This window comes from Gymnodraco acuticeps, unplaced genomic scaffold (genome assembly GCF_902827175.1).
Source record: "Gymnodraco acuticeps unplaced genomic scaffold, fGymAcu1.1, whole genome shotgun sequence".
Taxonomy (NCBI): Eukaryota; Metazoa; Chordata; class Actinopteri; order Perciformes; family Bathydraconidae; genus Gymnodraco; species Gymnodraco acuticeps.
In genome coordinates this window covers 1887367-1909273 of record NW_022989983.1, presented here as the reverse complement: position 1 = coordinate 1909273, position 21907 = coordinate 1887367, and the positions used below count along the sequence as shown (strand labels likewise).

The window sequence follows — 21907 nt, the reverse complement described above, 5'->3', positions numbered from 1 at the left end:
AATATTTCGTATATCAATATTTTAATAGATGTAATATAATGATTGTTACAATACAAATCTGAATAATATCATATTTTGTTTGAAATAATTTCATTTTTGAGCAGTCGCATTTTGTGACGTGTGTGATGTGTGTGTGTGACATATGACGTTAAGGACACAAGTTCCCTCGCTTTTTTTTTTTACATACAAGTGATTCAGCTATTGTATTACAATAAGATATGCGGCGATTTTTAAAACGTCCAATTTCTGGGACGTTTAAGGCGTCTACTTCTGCACTAAGTAGGACACTGGTTAATAATATTGTAGCGTATTCAAGTAACCAAGGGATATAGTAGTTATCAAATAAGTATAAGATGTGCACAGTTATGATAAGTTTTACAGATGTAATGCACTGTTGTTGGGGGGAGAGACCGCCCCTTCCATATGAGTGTGTGTACGGCGGGCATAAGGCGTGCATGAGGCGTGCATGACGAGACGAGTTGTTGTATGTGGAAAAGTCATACTCAGTGCGGTGAACGCTGGTTTTATTGATACTGTATCCGTAGCGCCCCACGTAATGGTTGGGACTGTGTACTGACGTCAGTAAAAAAGGTTTGCCCCCCCAAGCGCAAATGTCAAACTCCGCCTATGATTTGAAGGTCATTCCAGATCTTTGTTCCCCTGAAACGGATGGAGGTCTGTCCAGTTCAAAAATAAACGAAAATCACCCAAAAATATGCCTGGTTTGAGTGTTATTTTGTTAAAATGTTAAGTATAGTATATGTTGAATTCAAGCAATTGTTTGTATATTGATCTTGTGTTTTATAGAACATTGTGTTTTTTTACATTATTTAGGTAGAGGCTTTAAATAAGCCTAATGGGTTGTTTGCCTCGCCCGTCACTGCTTGTCATTTGTTATCTGTTTGTGTATTATTAGATCGTGCAAAACCATTTAAACCAAAACCATTAAAACCACAATAGAGTATGCATGCACACACCACTGAAGCCACTTCTCGCACAGTGTGCAACTCCGCCAGCAGATGCCGCTTCATTACCTCCAGTAATTCATCAAAGCCTTCCACTTCCTGCCGAGCAGCTCAGTTCAGGAAGAAGAAATAATGGCGACGCTTATGGGGTCCGAGTCCCCCTGTACTGGAGGAAAACGAAGACATTGCACTGGCAATATCGTCACTAAGTTCACGGCTAGTAAAATCACCGGCCAGGGGTTCAGTCGAGGGACGCAGGTAAGAGAAACACTGCATGTTTTGACAGTAAAGGCACATGAACGCTGGTCCACTGAGACCAGGGGCTTGCGGCTGGAATGCAGCCCGAACATGAAGACGCTGTCGGGGAGACTTGATGGAGCTCTAGTCGCTCGTGTCAGCTTCGGCTTTACAGCTAGCTACAACATTAATAGGGTGTTTTACAAATGCAAACGCTAAGCTTTGACATTATTGACTGTTGGATAATGATATTTGCTCGCTGACGAGGCAAATAACGTTTGCATTCGAACAAAGTGTGTGAAGCAAGCTCCGCTTCAAGTTGGTCTTTTGTTGTTAGCAGTGAATTAGCTTAGCATTATATGCCAGTAATTACGCTACGTAACGCTCTGATCTGGTATGTTGGCATACTGTTATGGTTTTTATGAGATAGTAAGGGAATAAGTGATACCAGATAGCGCATTGTTACATTTCATAATCGCTTAAATCATGTAGTAAACCGCAGTAACGTTTGCTAATGCTAGCCAACGTCAGCTAACGTTAGCTAGCTAAGCCAGCTGAACAGCTCAGGTGATGACGTAACGACGCAAACCACAATAACTACCGTTCCCTTACATGGAGAGGCAGCTGTCTGCACTACTTACACTTGGCAGGTTTATTTGTATTTCCTGCATGGAAATACAGCACCATTTAACCGATATGTGTTACTTTGGAGCATATATTTGTTCGGTTGGTTTTTATCTAACACTGACAGAGGTGGGAGAAGTACAAGATCTTGAAAAGTAGAAGTACCAGAGTGTAGGAATACTCTGTTACAATAAAAGTCCTGCATTCAAAATGTTACTCAATTAAAAGTACAAAATTATTGGCATACAAATACCAAGGTAGTTGAGCACCATTTGTGTGGGTGTTGACAATTGGAGCATTGCTGGGATCAAACTAATAAGCTCTATTGAGGAAGTGATCTCCAAACTCTATAAATGGTCTCCCTTTATAACCATCAGGAATCTGTGCACAACATTTTGAACATTCCCATTCCACTGAGAGCAATGCAAGGTCAAGATGTTTCATGTAATTCAGGCATATCTTAAAAAGTCACGATGCTGTCACACCTTTTTGTTTTTAATGGCTTCAACAGGGATGATGGCAATTGACACCATTCAGAAAAGCATACTTGGTGGTTTAATAAATAGATTAGTCAAATATAGAAGACGTCTTCTCTTCTCCTGCATCCTTTAAAATAAAAAAAGCCACATTATTTATTGCTGGCTTTAACTTCAAGATTCAGCTGTTCCTTTATGGCTTTTCTCCGCATGACTTTTACACCTGTTGACTTTGAGCGAAGTTACAATTCTCTTGTCAACAAGTTTTAGATTTTACAGCCAGGCATATAATACAAATCAGCTGAAGCTACTTTTAGTTTCTGTTCTCCTTGTTGCAGTATTGTGCTACATGAACTAAGGATTTCCTTAAGTAATCTTATTTAAAGTGACTCACAGCCTTCCTACTATCTGAGACCTTTTGTCTGTTAAAAGTTTCACACAGGTTTTCCAGTGTTACAAATGATCTGAGTTTTCTAGCAGTGTTTGTTGGCGCCTTTCACAACACTCACCCTCACCACTTAGGCTCAAGGCTGCGATGTTGTTGATGAGATGGAGATGAGCAATGACAAGAGACTTTGTTTGTTTACATCGTGTGCGTTTCTTTTCTCGCACACTGATTTGCTTAACTGAACAGCCAATCATAGTGATTTGTCTCCCCAAAGAGCTCCGCTGCCAATTCAACACTTGAATCAGGCATAAAGCCACTAAAAGGAGCGGCTAGAGAACATTGTGCAGGACAGATGGCAATCAGGGCGACAAACTCACACAAACAGCTGACCAAACATATCAAATGTTCTCAGGATTCCAGACTGGCATTCACTTGTCTGAATGCAAATGCAAACACCCATACATTTGTCACTGTGTCTATTGCACTTGGTTAAGGTTTTAAGGTTACCTCTGTTTGCGTGTCCTAGCTACCAGGAGGCCTGCTCCAGGAGAGAGATAAACGAGCCAAGTGGCATGGCATCCCCGCGCTGCTGCAGAGGCTCCACGAGAGCAGCCATCCCAACAGTGATCTCTCCCAGGCCCACAGCTTTCTTAAGGTACCTTCACAACACTTGTAGTACTAGTCGTGGAATTACTCGTTCCTGCCATTTGTGTGTGTGAGTGTTTTTACTTTGGAACTTTTCTTTACATGTAGTCAATGTGTTTTTGTCAGGTATTATCATCCCAGCTCTCCATGGAGGCCATGTCTTTCGTTACGGAGGACAGGAAGACCGCTCAGGAATCCACCTTCCCCAACACGTACACCTTTGACCTCTTCGGTGGAGTCGATGTAAGTTGGACATTCCTGGTTCTTGACTCTCTGTAATTATTGGACGACGTACAGAGGCTTCCTACTGGAGAATCTGTCGTGATGTGTAGCACAGCACTTACTAGTATTTGCTCACAGCACTGAATACCAATTTCTCTATTTCCCTGAAGCTGCTTGTGGAGATCTTGATGAGACCCACATTAACTATGCAGAAGAAAAAACCCAATAGTAAGTTGTGACTTCACATTTGTGAATATATCTGCTTTTACTGGGAAGTTAACACATTGAATATAATGGATTTTAAATTCATGATAAGTTCTCAATTTGACTACAACGTGTGTGTTTCTGTTCCCACAGTGAATGATGACTTGGTCAAGGACTGCCTTAGTGTTCTCTACAACTGTTGTATATGTGTAAGTATCCTGTTACATTTGGTAAATGCCAGAGAAATGTCAGAGGTGCATCAAACCGTGCTTCAATGTAGCGCGTGTGTGTAACTAGAAGTTGCCGTTTTGCAGTGCGTTTGTGCCGTTTATATTTCTAAAACAACATTACAGTCAGGAATGTGCATGATTTAAACTGCTCATTTTATTTGTATCAATTCACAGACGGAGGGGGTCACAAAGAGCCTGGCAGCGAGGGATGACTTTGTTCTGTTTCTCTTCACCCTGATGACAAACAAGAAGACCTTCCTACAGACCGCTACTCTAATTGAAGATATTCTCGGAGTCAAAAAGGTCAGAGTTAAACTTGTATTTGTTTATGGCACCTCGGAAATGAAAAGGTTACTTTGTGATTTGTGCAGCCGTGACTCATTTGTCAAACCAGCAACAGACGTTGAGTTTTACGAGCCTTTAAATCTTTGCTCACCTGATACATGCGTCTTGTTATGTTACAACTCTCTGCTGTCCATGTTCAAACGCCGCTCATGCCGGAATGGTTGTGCCTTGCAGAGCTGCAAACATCACACCTATGCTCTAATATTAGAAGCATGCTGTTTTCAGCTTGAAATGAGCGGTGGTGGCGAAGTCCATAGGGACTTGGCTTCAAGCTTGGCAACTGGAAGGTCACCAGTTCAAGTCCCGGAAAGACCAAGTGCTACCGAGGTGTCCCTGAGCAAGGCACCGTTCCCTACACTGCTCCCCGGGCGCCGTACATAATGGCAGCCCACTGCTCCTAACACTAGGATGGGTCAAATGCAGAGAAACCATTTCGTCACAGTACCTGTACTACGTAATGACAATAAGTTGAATCTTCAATCTTCTTCAACTTCTCTTGACATTCTTGAACATTTTAAAATACATATCATTTGTTTAGCTCTGTATCGTGGACATTTTTTAATTGTTCAGCTTACTTTAAAAACATTGAACTCCATAGTCTGTGTTTCTGCTTTCTTTATACATTATGTGCGTTACTAAATCTTTAAATGTTTTAAAAGTGCTACTCCCTGAAGCTGCATGTGGAGAGTTTGTAGACACTGTTGTTGTAGCTTGTGCATTTTAATAATCTACAAGTCTGAGCTTCATATCGATGGCAAAAATGGGGTTGCTTTGTTTTTCCTCCCTTCATATTTCTGGTTCTCTTATTGTGAAGTGATGTAAAGACAGCAAGGAGCAGTTTGACAACAATGTATTCTCTTGATCTTTTGTAGTTGACTTGTTGAAATAATTTAAAACGGAGACATCTATGATGTAACCTTCAAAAGCAAATATAATACTTTATACAATTGTACTTTTTAGGTCACAACAATGGGCAAAACCTCACAGGGTATTCAGCATATAAAAATGAATTTGAAATATGATACCAAACGATATACTTTATTGTCCCCGCAAGGACATTTCTTCTGTCTCTGTCCTGCTGTTCCACAAAGATACAAAAATCATACACACTATATTTACATTTATATAATAACAGATGGCTATGTTCAGGGTTCCCGCGGGGTCTTAAAAAGTATTACATTTGATAATCAGAATTTAAGGCCTTAAAAAGTCTTAAATATGATCAAAAAAATAAGTAAGGTCTTAAATATGATTCAGAAGGTCTTAAAAATGATGGGATTTGAAAGGTACTTCTGTGTTGCGATCGCGTCTAAATGTGTTTTGGGGGAAATGTCCGGGCTGCAAAGTAACCTGGACGGTAAGAGCCTTTCAGTTCCCCACAACAATCTGTATTGAATTAAATCAACATGGAACCAGTAATCACTAACTTTGTTTCCCCCGGCGAACGGAGAACACCCAGCTAGTAACCTAGCAACCAACCAAGCTTCAGCTAGCGGCAGTCAGAAACTCAGGTATCTTCGAATCTACTTACAAATACATATTGGGAAGTGTAAGTTCAACTGTATTTGGTTGGAAAACATTGAATTTAGTGCTTGGTTGAAACCAGTGGAGGGAACGTGTTTGAAGCCCGCTGCACCTTTTGCAAACAAAATTAGCGTTTGTTTTGCTAATGCAGCGTTGGCTAGTGCAGCAGCTCCTGCAACAACATCGGGGGACCTCCGGGCGACGTTTGGGTCTACGTCAACCCTAAAAGCGGAGGTGCTGTGGACGCTAAATACCGTAGCACCAATCATACAACAGCATGAAGACAGCAGAGCTCTGAATATAGCTCTTGACACACACACACACAATTTTTGTCTAACACGCTAACACAGTTCTGTATGCTGTTGTGTTCAGTCATCGTTCTTATGTTGAACATGAATACATTTACTTTGTAAGTAATTATGGGACGTATTTCTTCTTTCATAGCAATTTTCCTTCATACTTTCTTGCCGTGAAATAGGTCTTATTCTATTCAAAGTGGTCTTAAAAAGTCTTACATTTGAGTTGGTGAAACCTGCAGGAACCCTGTATGTACATATAGACCGTTTGCAGATACCCATATACACAGACAAACCTACTGACAATGGCGACCTACAGTAGTGCACTGCACAACCCTCATGGCCAACATTTAAACTACATTTGAGTGTTGAGAAGCTTAAATGAAGAAACAGAGTTCGTCAGGTTCAGTCCCAAAACTGGTAAAGTGATAAATGACAGATTTCTGTGCTTTCAGTTTGCTAAGAGTTTTTTTTAACTGTGCATTTTCCAGGAGATGATCCATTTAGAGGGCATCCCCAACCTGTCCGGCCTGGTCCAAAGCTTCGACCAACAGCAGCTCGCCAACTTCTGCCGCATCCTGTCCGTCACCATCTCAGAACCTGATGTGGGAAACGACGACAAGCACACCCTGTTGGCCAAAAACGCCCAGCAGAAACGCATCGCCAGCCCCTCGCGGGCCGAGGTCAACCAGGGTGGGTTGAGTTCAGGGTTCTGAGTCCACGCTGATATGTATTTTGCTCCACTGTAAAAGAGTGGATCAATAATGGACTCATTCCACTAAGATGTACCACAGGAAGTCTTTGCTGCCTGTGGCCATATAACTTAATAACCCTCAGGCACTCTGAGAAAATAGACTGGCACCAGGAGGGATTAAACCATCAGCAGCCAAACCCTTTTAATCTCTTCAATGTTTAAAACCAATGCACCACTGTAGATATTGCAATGAACATGCGAAACTGTATATTGTAGTACAATGTGCTCACTTTTAATGTTTACATATTTTATAATATGTTTATACTGGACATTTTTACTTTAACTTATACTATTATACATATACTTTATTTATTCAGGTTAGATATTTATTTCTAATATTTTTAATCATTATTATCATTTTTAATCTATTCATAGATTTGTTTCATTTGATCTTTTACTGGACATTTTTAATTTTAAGTTCTTATGTTTATACAAATATAATTATTCTATTTTTACGTTATTGCAGATTGTTATTTTAACTCATGTTTATATAAGCATTTTTATGATACGATTTTTGACGGTCACAATGTTGCCCTTAGATAATTCAAGTATTCTGATTCTGATCAAATATCAATCTCAATCCTCCTCTAGTTACCCTGCTGAACATCCCCGGCTTCATAGAGCGTCTGTGTAAGCTGGCCACTAGAAAGGTGTCTGAAGCCACCGGAGCGAACTTCCTGCAGGAGCTGGAGGACTGGTACACGTGGCTGGACAACGCGCTGGTGCTGGACGCCCTCATGCAGATGGCCACAGAGGAGGCGGAACAAAGCAGTACAGGTGAGACGAGACACTGCTGTGCTGCTGGTTCATTACAATCCCTTTTTATTTAGCGCTTTTAACACAAAGAAAAATCATACAGAATGTCATATAGCAGTCAAATACATACAGTAGATGCAAAAGTGCACATTTCAACCAAACTGCCAAAAAAGCAGATCAAATATACCCCTCACCCCCATCCCAGCTTGGAAGAAAACAACTAAATAAAAAGTGAAAGTAAGTGATAAATACATAGAGCATTTTGAAAAAAGAAAAAACAAATGAGATGAGTATACAAGTTCTCATAATAGACACAAAAGCAACACTCAAATTTAACTAGGGATGGGAACGATTAATCGAGTATTCAAAATTATTCAGGTAGTCGAATATGAGTTATGAATATTTTTATCGTAATTTTGGGAGGGGTGCCTAAGTTGATTACATATGATCAAATGGAATAATTCAATGTATACGACAGTGCAATAGCTAAGTGTGTTAGGTCTAAAGGTGTGTTTTGCTCCGCTCACTGGTCCCTCACGGTTATACTTCACTCGCGTTTATGTCCAAATCCATCAGATCTAGCTAGTTCTAGCTAATGATATGGCTGCTGCCCCTCCCTACACGCTAGGGATGTGCATCTCCATCACTGAGGCCGATGCGATGCGCATCTCGATACGTTGCCACGATACGATACATTAACGATACATTTGAAACACCAGGCGATGCGATACGATACGATTCACCCCTGTTGCGATACAGTTCGATACGATTTGATTCAACATTATGCGATTCGGTGCGATACGATTCAACACGATGCAAAAAATAATACTTCAATATGGTACGACAGAGGATTTTTGTTTTATTCCTTATATGCAGCAAATCATACATTAACAAAAAAGTGCTTTATATATTTGGTACTGCACATCCCATCATGCCGTTTATTTTTTTGCCTTTAAAAGCTTTCCAGAGTACAATTGTATAACACCTCACAGTTAAACAATGTAAGGATGCATTGCTCATGATTAACAATGTGCAAATAACAGCTACCATAGAGCAATGCCCATACAGCTGCTGCCTGATGTGCTTAACACTCATTCATAGGCTGACTCACCAGTGAGCAGAAAGCAGTGGGTTCTATATGAACAATAAAGAAAATAACCTTTCACAAACAGGTATTTCATAACTGCTTACAGTAAGGAAGACATGTAAACTATTATTGGCAGTCACAGGCTGCTGTAAACTAAACACCACTCTCTCTGACAGAACACCTCACTGAGTGATTTAACTCATATGTCTAACTTTGAGGTTTCTCTTTTCAGCCGCAGACCCCATGTCGACTCTTTATGTGCGTCGCTAAGTTCCTCGTACTACTTGTGTACTTTAAAGCGGCTCGGCATCGTTAACAATTTGCGAGCGATTTTTCAAGTTGACCGTCTGTAGTATATAGTGCCGCGCACATATACCATCAGGACGTTACTGATGGGGTGCGGCTGCGGAGTGATACTGTGTGTATACAAGCCCGCATCTAGGACGGATCTATGTATCATGGCTGTAGACCTGTTAAGTAATAAAGATACCTCATACAAAGGTCTACGGATACCTTATTACTCTCCATGACCTGCGGTCAACTATGTAGCATAAAGGACTATTACACCGTCTTTCTTGAACAATCCGAAGTGTTGCCAAACGTTTGATTTGTAGGTATTTTTCAGTGCGCTGTGTTTCTCTTTCTCCTCAACTTCCGTGTGTGTTGATAACTGAGACTCTCGGCCTCCGTAGTGGCAAAGCAAATATCAAAGATCGTCTCTGCTGAGCGTTGACAAGATGAGGGGATTTTATATGAATGAATCGGTTTTTTACCGATGCAAAGACGCTACGCCATCGATGCATCGCGAGTTCAACCCGGTTCAACCCAAACTGTAGCCGATGTGCACTCTTTCAACCGGTGCACTCGCATCTTGAACGTTTATGCCGGTGCACCGATGCGAATCGGTGAATCTTAACATCTCTACTACACGCAGATCACAAACCTCATCTTATGCCCAAATTCCAGCTGAGAGGGTCTTCTCTACAGCTGGCCTGATTGTGAATCGTCTCCGCACCCGCCTCTCCCCTGAGTAGACATGCTCAAATTCTTAAACAAGAATGAGTATTGAATAGCTGCATTCTGTGCATAGGCCTGTTACAGGTTGTTGATCTCTGTTGTAATAGGGTTACGTTACCCTAACCCGTTATGTTGTTCGTGTATGATCCCTCTTTCATTTAAAAACCAAGTTATGTTTTAAGCATGAAAGCTGTAGGCCTAGCTGTCAACTGTTCAAAGTGTGATCACCAGTTCAATACATTTGACAAATTCGACTTGGTTTCTGTACTTATTTGAACAAGTATTTATTTATTTTTCAAAATTAATTAATTCATTTTTTGTCAACATTTTTCCCACATTTTTTTTTTTATAGGATATGTACATTTCAGTTAATCGGTTAACCGTTTTTTTGGGAGTCAAATATTCGAATATACATTTGCTTTCAAATTCCCATCCCTAATCTAAACGTCTTCAAAGTGTTAAATCCAGCTTGCATTTCTCTACGTGTGTGATCAATGGCTGCCAGGCCTAATAAAGTCTATCAGTAGATCCCTTCAGAAAGATACACACTCAAAAAGCTAAATATATGTACAAAAGCTTTCAAAGAGCCAAACTGTAAGTGCCACATACAGAAGGGAGAATTTAAATGTATTATTGGCCAAGGTGCATTCAAAATAGGTGGGGTTTCAGAGAAAATGCATAGATCTTCTTCTCTCCTGAATTCTATGGGGAGATGGCCCTTTATTTTGTAGCCAGGACAGCAAACGGGTGTGTTTCTGTTGAGGGAAACCTGGGTCCCACTCGCAGTGAGGAAGTAGCGACGGATTAGCCAATGCGGGCCGATGCTTCTTCACATTGCTCAAAATACTAAGAACTTTGATATATAAACATGTGGGAGGCTGTGGCTCAGTGGGTAGTGCGCTGAACTTCGAATCAGGGGGTAGCAAATTTGAGTCCCATTGCAATCAGCATGTCGTTATGTCCCTTGCTCTTGTGGGGATTGCCCAGTCGCTTTGGATAAAAGCGTCTAACATGTAATGTAATGTTTTCCTCCCCTCCAGAGTCATCAGATGAGAGTTCCCTGGCCACCAGTCCTCTGAGACATCGACTGCCTCAGTCCATGAAGATCGTCCATGAGATCATGTACAAAGTGGAGGTGCTGTACGTGCTGTGTGTCCTTCTGATGGGCCGACAGAGGAACCAGGTAACCGCACGCATTCCTCCCATGCTTCACATTTACACTGGAGGGTTAAATCAAGGCAGAGTTAAAGTGTGTGTGTGTGTGTGTTCAGGTCCATAAGATGCTGGCTGAGTTTCGTCTCATCCCGGGACTCAACAACCTGTTCGACAAGCTCATCTGGAGGAAATACACGGCCTCCAACCACGTGGTCCACGGGCAGAACGAGAACTGCGACTGTAGTCCAGTATGAGCTTTAAATCACTTTGAAACTGGATGTGAGCAATTCAATTAAACTAAAAATGGAACATAAACATTAAAACCCTTCATTTTTGATTGTGCAGGAAATATCCTTTAAGATCCAGTTCTTGAGGCTACTTCAGAGTTTCAGTGATCACCACGAGTGAGTAACCCTTGGAATGATCTTTAATCTGATTTCTCTTTTTCAAGTTATGTTTGTTGAGAAGCGTTTGAAGCCTCTTTCAAAGTTCTTCCTAAGGAAGCTTTGAATGTCTATTGTCGTATCTCAACATGTCTTCACAATAGAGTGCCACAGTGACGCGTCCTATAACCCGGAAGTAAGTTAGCATTTGACCACTTCCGGTTCCCTCGACAAAAAAGCAATTTCTCCATAGGATTTTAGAAAATAGCTGGAACTAAGCTCTGTGGTTGAGACACATTGAAGAGACGGATTACGTTTTGTTCTACCACATTAAATCCATCAGCAGTGACCCTACTGGTGATTTCTGAAGAGTTGACGTGTCTGAAAAACGATGGTTGTTAACAAGTGGCTGAATAGGACTACAGAAATTGTCGAGGCCGTTGTACGTCATTACGCCGAACACGTAAACACTCCCGCTAAGTTTGTTTGCCCTGTTCTGCTTGAAAGCAAGTCCCTGCCTCCTGAAAACTGTTCAAACAAACGCTTCAACTTGAAGAATTTTTAATCGGTAGTTTTGAATATGGATCTTAAGTTGGCGTGACGTTGAAGCAGCGACCCTGCTGTAGTTCCTTTATAGCATAACGTTAGCATTTTGCTTCTGGCGACTAGAGTTACGATTCAAAAATTATAAAAGTAGGATAGGCATGTGGAGATTATCCGGCTGAACAAAACGTGATCCGTCTCTTAAATGTGTTTCAACCACAGACCTTATTTCCAGCTATTTTACAAAATCCCATTGCTTTTTTGTCGAAGGAACCGGAAGGAGTTTACTTCCGGGTTTTAGGACGCGTCACTACGGCACTCTATAAACATATTTTTTTTATAAATATACTTGTCGAGCTGTAATAATAGATTTTGTGTTATTGTGGTTTTATAAGTGTTTTGTTTACTTCTATACCGCCTCGTTTAAACAGCTGTGTGATTAGTTTGTGTGCATAAAGTGCAAAAATGTGTTTGACCTTCGTTAAAATGTTGTTTTTAAAAGAACAAATGAATATAAAGAATAACTTGCATGTTAGACATTATGGAAATGAGTATACATCTATCTTTGTTTATTACATTTTGACTGTTGGAATGAACACGGCATTGAGTTCTTGGAAATGTTTTCATCTCACGGGTCACACAGCCACCACTTGAATCTAATTCTACAAATAGCATTATACAAATGTTATTAGTGATCATCTTTATCTGTGCAAAATACCAGCTTCAAACAGCATAAACAGACATTTAAAAATTGAAGAAGCTCTGCATGTTGATCTGTCAACATTATGAATCAAACTTGTATAGCTTTGTGTGTTAAATTGTGTGCCGTGTCTTCCAGGAACAAATACCTCCTGCTGAACAGCCAGGAGCTGAATGAACTGAGTGCCATATCGATGAAGGCGAACATCCCCGAGGTGGAGGCGCTGGTGAACACAGACAGGAGCCTGGTGTGTGACGGGAAGAAGGGGCTCCTCACACGCCTGCTCACCGTCATGAAGAGGGAGCCCCCAGACTCCTCATTCAGGTCAGGACACACACTCACATTCATCACATGGGAGGCGTGTGGCGCAGTGGATAGAGCGGTGGTGTTTGGATCAGGGGGTCACAGGTTCAAACCCCACTGCAGTCAGCATGTCGTTGTGTCCCTGGGCAAGACACTTCACCCCAAATTGCTCCTGTGGGGATTGCCCACAGTATTGAGTATGTAAGTCGCTTTGGTCGCACGACTAATCATTTTATCATCTGTGCACAAACTTATCTCGTGCCCTCATTGGTCATGTGCGCGTTCGTGTGTGTTGGAGGAGGGGCTCTGTGAGGAAGTCTGAAGGAAGGGGCAGATTTTTTCCGGTTGTGTATTTTCAAATTCTAGTGCACTCGAGCTGGTTTCTCCATTCTTACCTACCCCACCTTTAAGATAAGAGAGTTACTTTGTTGATCCCAATTTGATAAATGTTTGTGTTGCAGCAGCATAAAAAGACATGGCATTGTACAATAAAAATTAAAAGACTAGAAATAAACAAGAAAGTAGAAAATGTTGAATTTACAAATTAACAAGATGTAAAGCAAGTTGTTATCATAAGTATGTGACGGATGGAATATTAAACTGAATATATCAATGTAAAATGTACAGTGTGATTTTAAGTCCAAGAGAAACTATGCCAGCCAGAGGTGATTTGTTATATAGAGTTATTCAGGGTTCTTACGGTCATTAAAAACCTGGAAAAGTCATGGAAATGTAACCAAAGTTGCATCAAATATAATTTATATTTGATCTAATCGCCGAAATAGTAATACTATAATGATAATAAATACTGTATAGTAATGAAACGTAAAATGTCATTTAACTGACGAGGTATTTTGCTAGTGAGAGATTTTGTTTTAGATGGGCACAACCTGCAGACCTTATTTTCCTGTTCCATGTTAAAATAAACCATTTTCAGTGGTACCGCTGAGAAAGAGTCATGTTTTTGGTCATGGAAAACGAGGTAACGGTCATGGAAAATCATTGGGGAAAGAGTGTATGAACCCTGGATATTACAGTTAGCTCCAAGAATCCTGCTATTCTTAAGAGTATTTCTCAACATGTTTCTCTAGTTCTGCTTCTTTATTTTGCTGAAGCTTTCTGTTGTGTATGCAGATTCTGGCAGGCAAGGGCAGTGGAAAGTTTTCTCAGAGGAGCCACCTCCTATGCAGACCAAATGTTCCTCCTGAAGAGAGGTCTACTAGAGGTAAGACTATCACCACATCCCATGAAGACAGTCCACATGACACAGACTGTCTTTGCTTCTGACCTTTTGAATGAACGACTGCTCACTCTGTGTTTCCGTCTCTCGACAGCACATCCTGTTTTGCATCATAGACAGCGGCTGTACGTCTCGAGACGTCCTGCAGAGCTACTTTGATCTGCTGGGAGAGCTCATGAAGTTCAACATTGATGCCTTCAAAAGATTCAACAAATATGTCAACACACCAGAAAAAGTATGACCAAAATGTATACGCTGTCCCTACAAATTCAATGTTACTAGTTCTCTGCGTGTGTTGTGGATGAACACATGTGTTTGATAGTTTAGTTTCCTCTGTAGTTTCAGACCTTCCTGACGCAGATCAACAGCTCTCTGGTGGACTCCAACATGCTGGTGCGCTGCATCACCCTCTCATTGGACCGCTTCGAGAGCCAGACTGAAGATGTCAAAGGTGAACAGGGCTTGAAAAATAAATCATGTTGACTCGTCGCTTAGAAAATAAATGTTAAGATACTTGGTTAATGAAAGAAATCCCGGGTTTCGATTGATTGGTCATTGATATTGACTTTTATATTCCGGTCCTTATTCCCGTTTTGTTAAGCCCTTTCGAATTTACACTATATAATTAATGCAAAACGCTCTGAAGAAGGCTCCGTATGGGAATGAGTTTGTGTATGTTTTTGTGATGCGAGGCAATAAAACAGTGGAATCGTAGCATTTTCCATCCTTGACATTGAAAACTGAGATATGTTCTATTCTATCTAAAAATAATTAGTGTGATTTGGAAAAGGAACATTACAAATGCCCATCAGGGAGTGATTGCAGACAATTATCCAGTCATAGGTAGATCTGATAACTTGTGTTTGATATAGGTCTATTTACAATAGTGTTTTAGGTCATTTACTATTATTTTCAAGTGTTGATTTAAGTGTTTTATTTCCCAGTGGTGGAGGTGCTCTCTGAATGCTGTCTGCTGTCCTACATGGCCAAGGTTGAGAACAGGCTGGCCTTCCTCTTTCGACTCGTCAACATCATCAACGTACAGACGCTCACACAGGTCTGGTTTCATTTTCTCTTTGGACCTTTATTAAAGAGGACATATTATGCTATTATATTATACATTTTATTTTCTGCCTTTACTTTGACATGTCTCCAAGCTTTAATGTTCAAAAAGGTTTTATTTTCTCATACTGCCTGTGCTGCAGTACCCAGCGTTTCCGCCAGTGGGGCGTCTTGCCGTCATTTGACGCTCTGAACTCGAGGCGAGGGCGTCCAAAAAAATAAATAATTTGAGAGAAGATCGAGAGTTTTTGTCGCTTGAAATGACAAAGGAAAAAGGACATCCCTTTGTTGGAGGGGCGAAGGAGTCTGGTGAGATTATTTTTGCCGCCAGCAAAGCGTGTTCCTGTGACGGAAAGTGTACTGTCGGCGAGCCTTGACGAGGGGTGCTAGTAGAGCACGCACGTGAACTGCGAGCGCCGGAGCCTCGCAGCGGCGAAACTGAGGTGGTAACATGACGAGCCGTTTAGGAGCCGAAAGAGACGGCTCTTCTTAGTGAGCCGAGCCAAATGATTCGGCTCACTAAAAAGAGCCGGAATTCCCATCACTGATACGTAAAGAGATAGTAGGCTTGTTTGAGACGCGTTGCGGCTCGCCTCGAAAGTAGACGAGAATAGCCGATCTCAGCCGGGGGAGGTCTCAAAAAGCTCGCCTGAATTCGGACTGCTCGGAGTCGGCTTCTTCTTCTTCTCCTGGTTTTTTGGCAGATTGCAAACAACTTTAAAGTGCATACCGCCACCTCCGGAGTCTGCTTGACTTGGTTTGCATTTATAAAGAATGCACACATGTGTTTAATCGTTAATGTCAGATATGTACTAAGTAAATACATTTGTTCCTGCTCAAGATTAGATTCAACTTTATTGTTATTGCACATATTACAGGTACTGAGACAACGAAATGCAGTTTAGCTTCTAACCAGGTGCAACAAGCAGTAAAGTGAAAAGTAATGTACACAATAGACAGAATAAAATATTGAATGATGAATAAACAGTGAGGGGTATGAATACACTAGATATACACAGCAGCCTGTGAGCAGTATGAACAGTGTGTATGAATATGCTAAGATATATAAAGTATGAAAACGGTAAGCAGTATAGTATAAAATATATAGATATTAATTTCATGATGATAAACATTGTGGAACAATGATGAAAAATGGGAATGGATGTGGCGACGTAAAACTGACACAAAACAACAACAAACTTTTGCCGAGCCAATTGGAGAGTTTCATCAGCAGCACGTGGTAAAAACCACCAATGAGCGCTCAGCTCGAGATACCAGCGAGTCGTTTCCATCAAGCATTTAGCTTCTGCTGCCCGTGGAGAGGAACTGCGAGCCTCCAGAGCAAGCCGGACAAAATTACTCACCATCATGCAATGCACTAGCAAGACGGGGATCGCAATTGCGCAGGTCTGCGTCGGTCTCGCTCATCTCAAACAAGTCTAGTATCTATAACTTAAGGGACGGCTCAATTCAAAATTCAAGTCACGTGACACAACGTGACATCACACAACCCCTCTCCCCCCCCCCCCCCCCCCCCCCCCCCGCTCTCGGGGTGGACGCCCTCTCAGCCCTGGTCTGGCGGAAACACTGGCAGTATCTCTTTTTTAGCCTCTGTCTGAAACCAGAGCGCAGTCTGCTGTGATTGGTTAACATGCACAAAAACCTAAATAACACACGACCAGAAAGAAAAAACCCCAAAAGCATAAAAGAGTGCCTCTTTAACAGAAACTCTTGTGTTCAACAAGGAATTATTCGACTAACTCAAATCTTGTTTCTTTCTACATCCATTCCTGCATCCCATGTTTGCTGCAGGAGAATGTGAGCTGTTTAAACACCAGTTTGGTGGTCCTGATGTTGGCCAGAAGAAAGGCTAAACTGCCCTTCTACCTCAACGCCCTGCGGGAGAAGGAGTACGCTGAGAAGTACCCGGGCTGTCTGCTCAACAACTTCCACAACCTTCTGCGCTTCTGGCAGCGCCACTACCTCAACAAGGACAAAGACAGCACCTGTCTGGAGAACGTGAGTGCTGTCCCTCTCTCATGAACATAACTGATACACAAACAAGTCGCAGCGTGATGTGGAAGTCCCCTCTCGTGACGACGTTTATGTTCAGTCGCATATTCAAATCATTCTGACACGTGAGCTTAAAAGCAACTTGCACACCTGATCCTTTTAGACCTTTTGTGATGAAACTAAACATTACTGATTAGCTGATAAGAATCTTCCATTTTGGTTATTTCACTGTTTTTGGCTCTCACCAGCTGTAACACGCAGATGTTTTCAGTGTGTATGCTACTGGTCCAGCAGGAAACAGCAGATACAGTTAGTAACCAGCTAAAGTAGATTTGCATCATTTATCATTTAGCTTTATATAGTGATGTCAACAGTGTTTGTTTGTTCTGCTGCCCCCAAGTGGCTGAAAGAATTTCTGCATAAGAAATGTACCTTAAAAGTACTTAATAATAATTGTATTACATTCCACCATCACAGAGTTAAAGGTCTATATCATTACTACCTATACCCATGCATTTTAATAATTTGAAGCTAAAGAATTAAAGTCGGAATTATGTATCACTTTCTGGGATGTGTCAATGAACCACCACATTGATTTTGGGGGTGTATTCATTTTGTGTGCAGGGAACCAGGAATATGGCATGTATTGTCCCCTCAGGGCTCACATAGAAACATGAGCCGTGTTCACACCAAGTACTTTGCCGTAGTTAGTTCCCAGCACTTAGTTCCCTGCACTTAGTTCCCTGCACTTAGTTCCCAGCACTTAGTTCCCAGCACTTAGTTCCCAGCACTTAGTTCCCAGCACTTAGTTCCCTGCTCTTAGTTCCCTGCTCTTAGTTCCCCTATGGAACTAAGAGCCGATCGCGTTCACACCGGAATAAGTTCCCTGAGGGAGGATTACGCAAATGAAGCCGCTGACGTCACTTCTTCTTCTTCTGCTTTGGATTTACTGGCAGGCCGTAAACCACCTCACGGCGTATACTGCCACCCGAAGTTCCCGGCTGGAAGTCCCCGGAGTTGGGGACTGGCTTCTACTGAAGCCTTCTGAGTAAATCGCCAGAACGCCGACACCTCCTCATCTCCACCGCTCCCATGTTTTCTTTTGTGTTGCCATAAGTTAGTCTCTCTCCGTTGGTGCGCTGGGCTAATGCTAATAATGCTAATGCAAGGATAATAAAATGGCGGCTCTTCAAAACATTTCAGAGTTTTGCGGGCCGTGGTTTGCAATCGCCCAGCCAATCAGAACTGTGGTACTTTTTTTCCCCAGGAAAGTACCTGCTCTCAGCAGGCTCTAAAAATGGGGTGAAAAGTTCCCGGCACTTAGTTATTTTTTTGGTGTGAACGCGACATCAGGGGTACTAACGGAACTAAACGCAAAAAGTACGGGTGAAAAATACTCGGTGTGAACGCGGCTATGGACTCATCTGGGGGAAAATGCTTTAAATGTTTATTTTAATTCCAAGGTTCTAGATATAATTCAAGGTACAAAAGGAGCTTTCACACTGGAGTACTTTTCCCAGTATATTTCCGATATAGTTCCGAAAATGTGCGTTCACACCAAAAAAATCCGCAACTAAAACTTATATTAGTTGATCCGAACCTTTCCACCCCCTTTTCCGTCCCTGCTAGAGAGCAGGTACTTTCGTGGGAGAAAAAGGTTCCCATTTCTGATTGGCTGGGCGGATTGCAAACCACGCCCCGTAAAACTCCCGCCATTTTATTATCCTCGCATTAGCATTATTAGCATTAGCCCAGCGCACAAACGCAGAGAGACTAACTTATGGCAACACAAAAGAAAACATGGGAGCGGTGGAGATGAGGAGGTGTCGGCGTTCTGGCGATTTACTCGGAAGGCTCCAGTAGAAGCTGCTGGGACTCCCAGCAGCTTCTACTGGAGCCAGTCCCCAACTCCGGGGACTTCGGGCTGCAGTATACGCCGTGAAGTTGTTTGCGGCCTGCCAGTAAACCCAAAGCAGAAGAAGAAGAAGTGACGTCAGCGGCTTCATTTGCCTAATCCACCCCCAGGGACTTATTCCGTTGTGAACGCGATCTGCTCTTTAGTTCATCAGAACTAAAGAGTTCTGATGAACTAAGTACGGCAAAGTACTTTGTGTGAAAGCGCGATGGGGAAATTATTGTCCTTTTTAATAGTATGGCTATCTGTTTTTTCACATTTGTATTGGCTTATTATTTTAGCTTTGGTTGAACTGACAGAATACAAATAAAAAAAGGGTAAATGGATTAGTAATCAGCTGAGTGTGCCTAACTTGACAGCTATTTGCAGCTACTATCTATTACATCCCTCTGTGGTTAGCTAGCAATAAAGATACTGTCAATAATGAGCATTGGGTAAACTAAAGAGTTTTGTTGTCCCTCCTCTCAGAGCTCCTGCATCCCCTTCAGCTACTGGAAGGAGACGGTGTCGGTGCTGCTGGGCTCCGACAGGACTTCTCTGTGTGCCATAGCGAGCTACATTGACGAGCCCTACATGGATCTGGACAAAGACCTGCTGGAGGATTGACCTCCGGGGGCGGCGGGGTTGGGGGGGAGTGCAGACGGTCACAGGGAGCATGGACACCTGAAGCTGGTGCCGACTCCTCCGAGCCGTCCGGGGGCTTCACTGCGTTCCGGATGAAAAGACTCGGCTGTTTCCCGTCTGTATGAACGGAGACATTAAGCGCTCCGGCTGTCACCTTCTCACTAAGAAACCCACACCCCCCCCCACACATGGTTTAACAGACAATTAAAGGACATTGCAAAATGACACATACATTGGTTGTTTGCTTTAGGTCCAATAGAGCCTTTTATATAACCTATACAAAATTCTATGAAAAAAATATGTATGATTCAACAAAGTATATGTTCGAAAAAAATATCCTTTTCACGTGGACTGGCTTTGGAAGGGACCACAGCTTGAGCCGTGACCCAGGACTCTCTCCCTCTCCCACTACCTACACCCTCTGCTGCCCTTTTTTCTTTTTTTGCAGGTGTCTTCTCAATGAACAGCATCTACATTGAACCTGTCTATGGGTCTGTTTTTAATTAGGTGGCTTTTTTTTTAATCTGTGCTCTCTGGCTCTACTCTGCACATTTAAGGTAGCTTGTGGGCCGGCTAACATGTCACACAAGCACACACGCACGGGGCTCTCATCTGAAACCCTCCACTCTGTCGTGGCTTCAGACGTTTCACCCAGGGACTCCTTTCTTATTATTTTGTTGATTTCCTTGATGTCTTGTTTAAAAAGAAAAAACAATGACTTTTTAGCTTTCTGGTTAAACTGTAGAATAAAACCTTGCACAGATTAAATTGTTTTTATTGTTTATTATATTTTACCACTTTTTTTGTTGATTAAAAAAAAAAACCTTTTCATTTTGTAACGGACTTTGTATCCATGTTGTGAGAGATGCTTTGGGAAGAGAATAAACTATGCAGGCGCTAGTGTTAAAATACCACTTTCATTGTTCCAGTCCAGAGTTTATGTGAATCGGCCTTCTGTCTCTGGGCTCCGCAAACCTTTGACTACACGCTGAGAATGACAATCTTTCTATGCGATGGCTCTTTTTTCCTTGCATGGCACCACTCGATCTTGAATCTAGATAACGATGAAGCAGTGAGCGCAGCTGTGTCGACAGTGTGTTCACGAGCAGCTGTTTTTATGGAAAAGGAAAGATTTGGTGTCTCAAATTGAACAGATAAGTACAAATGGATGAGCTACCTCATATTTTATCCGTACAGATCCAAAACCACTTCTGATGACAAGTGTACAGTTTTCCTCTGAGCATGTCATGAGTCATAATAAATGTTCATGTGAATGTATAAGGGCATTTCTACAGTTGATGCCATGAGTTGCTAGTGCTATGCCGCCTTGGGATGCAAACACAAACGTCCTTTTACACTTTGAAAGCCTTTTATTTGCTTTAAAGCTGATTAACCAGAAATGTTTCCTCTGTTTTTTTTCCTAGCTTTCATTCAGCATGTCTTAAATCTTGATGGGTGTGCACATACTTTGAATTAGTTCATCTTTTGTGCTTTGAAGTGCTTCTCTCTTAGAAAATTCTCAATTTTCTTTTGCTGAATGCCCGAGATAACTCCGCTGGTTTCTTGATAACATGATGTGATTTGACACAGGGTAACTGCGGTGGTGTTAGTGCTGATCGTGTGTTATCATTGATCCCAATCTCCTCGTCTCACTCCGGTCATTCACCATGGAAGTCAATGAGGCTATCGGTATAAAACATGAATGTTGTGAGCGCTCTATATAAACAATCCTGACTTCTGTAGCTTTGTGATCTGAATTGTTCAGAGAGAGTGAACCCTCTGTCTGATGCACAAGAGATTTGGTCCTCAACACTTAATGCTGTATGTGGTGTGATCTGCTCCTCGTAGGCCTTAGATTTCATCCTTTTTTGTTTGTTTAGAAAATGGTGAAATGTTTTTCCCTTTGGCCAAAAACTAGCTGCACAGTGTTTGTGTTAACACTATTTGGTTTGCTTTAGATCCCTGATGCTTTGACTTTATTTAAAGGAGATTTATGTGATGTTTGGAACGAGGAGGACACATTTTGCACCCGGTCCTAAACGTGGACGGTGAGGTGCTTCTTTGATCGAATGATTGTGTCTCACTGATTTACCCATAGTGTTTGTTGACCAACAGATGCGGACAGTGGATAATATTCATGGTGTGAAATCCTTTTAGATAACCTATGTTTTTCTTCATGTGTTGAATTATGCATACAAT

General features: G+C 41.8%; 1 protein-coding gene across 1 annotated transcript; it reads left to right on the top strand.

The window, feature by feature from the left end:
- The first annotated feature begins 988 nt into the window (after positions 1-988).
- Positions 989-21108, top strand: trpc4apa (transient receptor potential cation channel, subfamily C, member 4 associated protein a). The gene is made up of 18 exons (XM_034212285.1): positions 989-1223; positions 3217-3345; positions 3462-3578; positions 3728-3785; positions 3915-3970; positions 4166-4294; positions 6648-6849; positions 7502-7687; positions 10811-10953; positions 11042-11173; positions 11271-11329; positions 12690-12875; positions 13989-14079; positions 14189-14329; positions 14434-14545; positions 15039-15151; positions 16969-17175; positions 19553-21108. The coding sequence occupies exons 1-18, from the start codon at positions 1098-1100 to the stop codon at positions 19688-19690; spliced, it is 2325 nt and encodes a 774-aa protein (XP_034068176.1). The 5' UTR covers positions 989-1097; the 3' UTR covers positions 19691-21108.
- Positions 21109-21907: the final 799 nt, after the last annotated feature.

Bases quoted from the DNA above. Each gene is read 5' to 3' on its own strand.
- trpc4apa (XM_034212285.1), top strand. From the start codon at position 1,098: ATGGCGACGCTTATGGGGTCCGAGTCCCCCTGTACTGGAGGAAAACGA. The intron at 14,330-14,433 runs GTATGACCAAAA...TTTCCTCTGTAG, and splicing joins ATGTCAACACACCAGAAAAA to TTTCAGACCTTCCTGACGCA. The intron at 15,152-16,968 runs GTCTGGTTTCAT...TGTTTGCTGCAG, and splicing joins ACGTACAGACGCTCACACAG to GAGAATGTGAGCTGTTTAAA.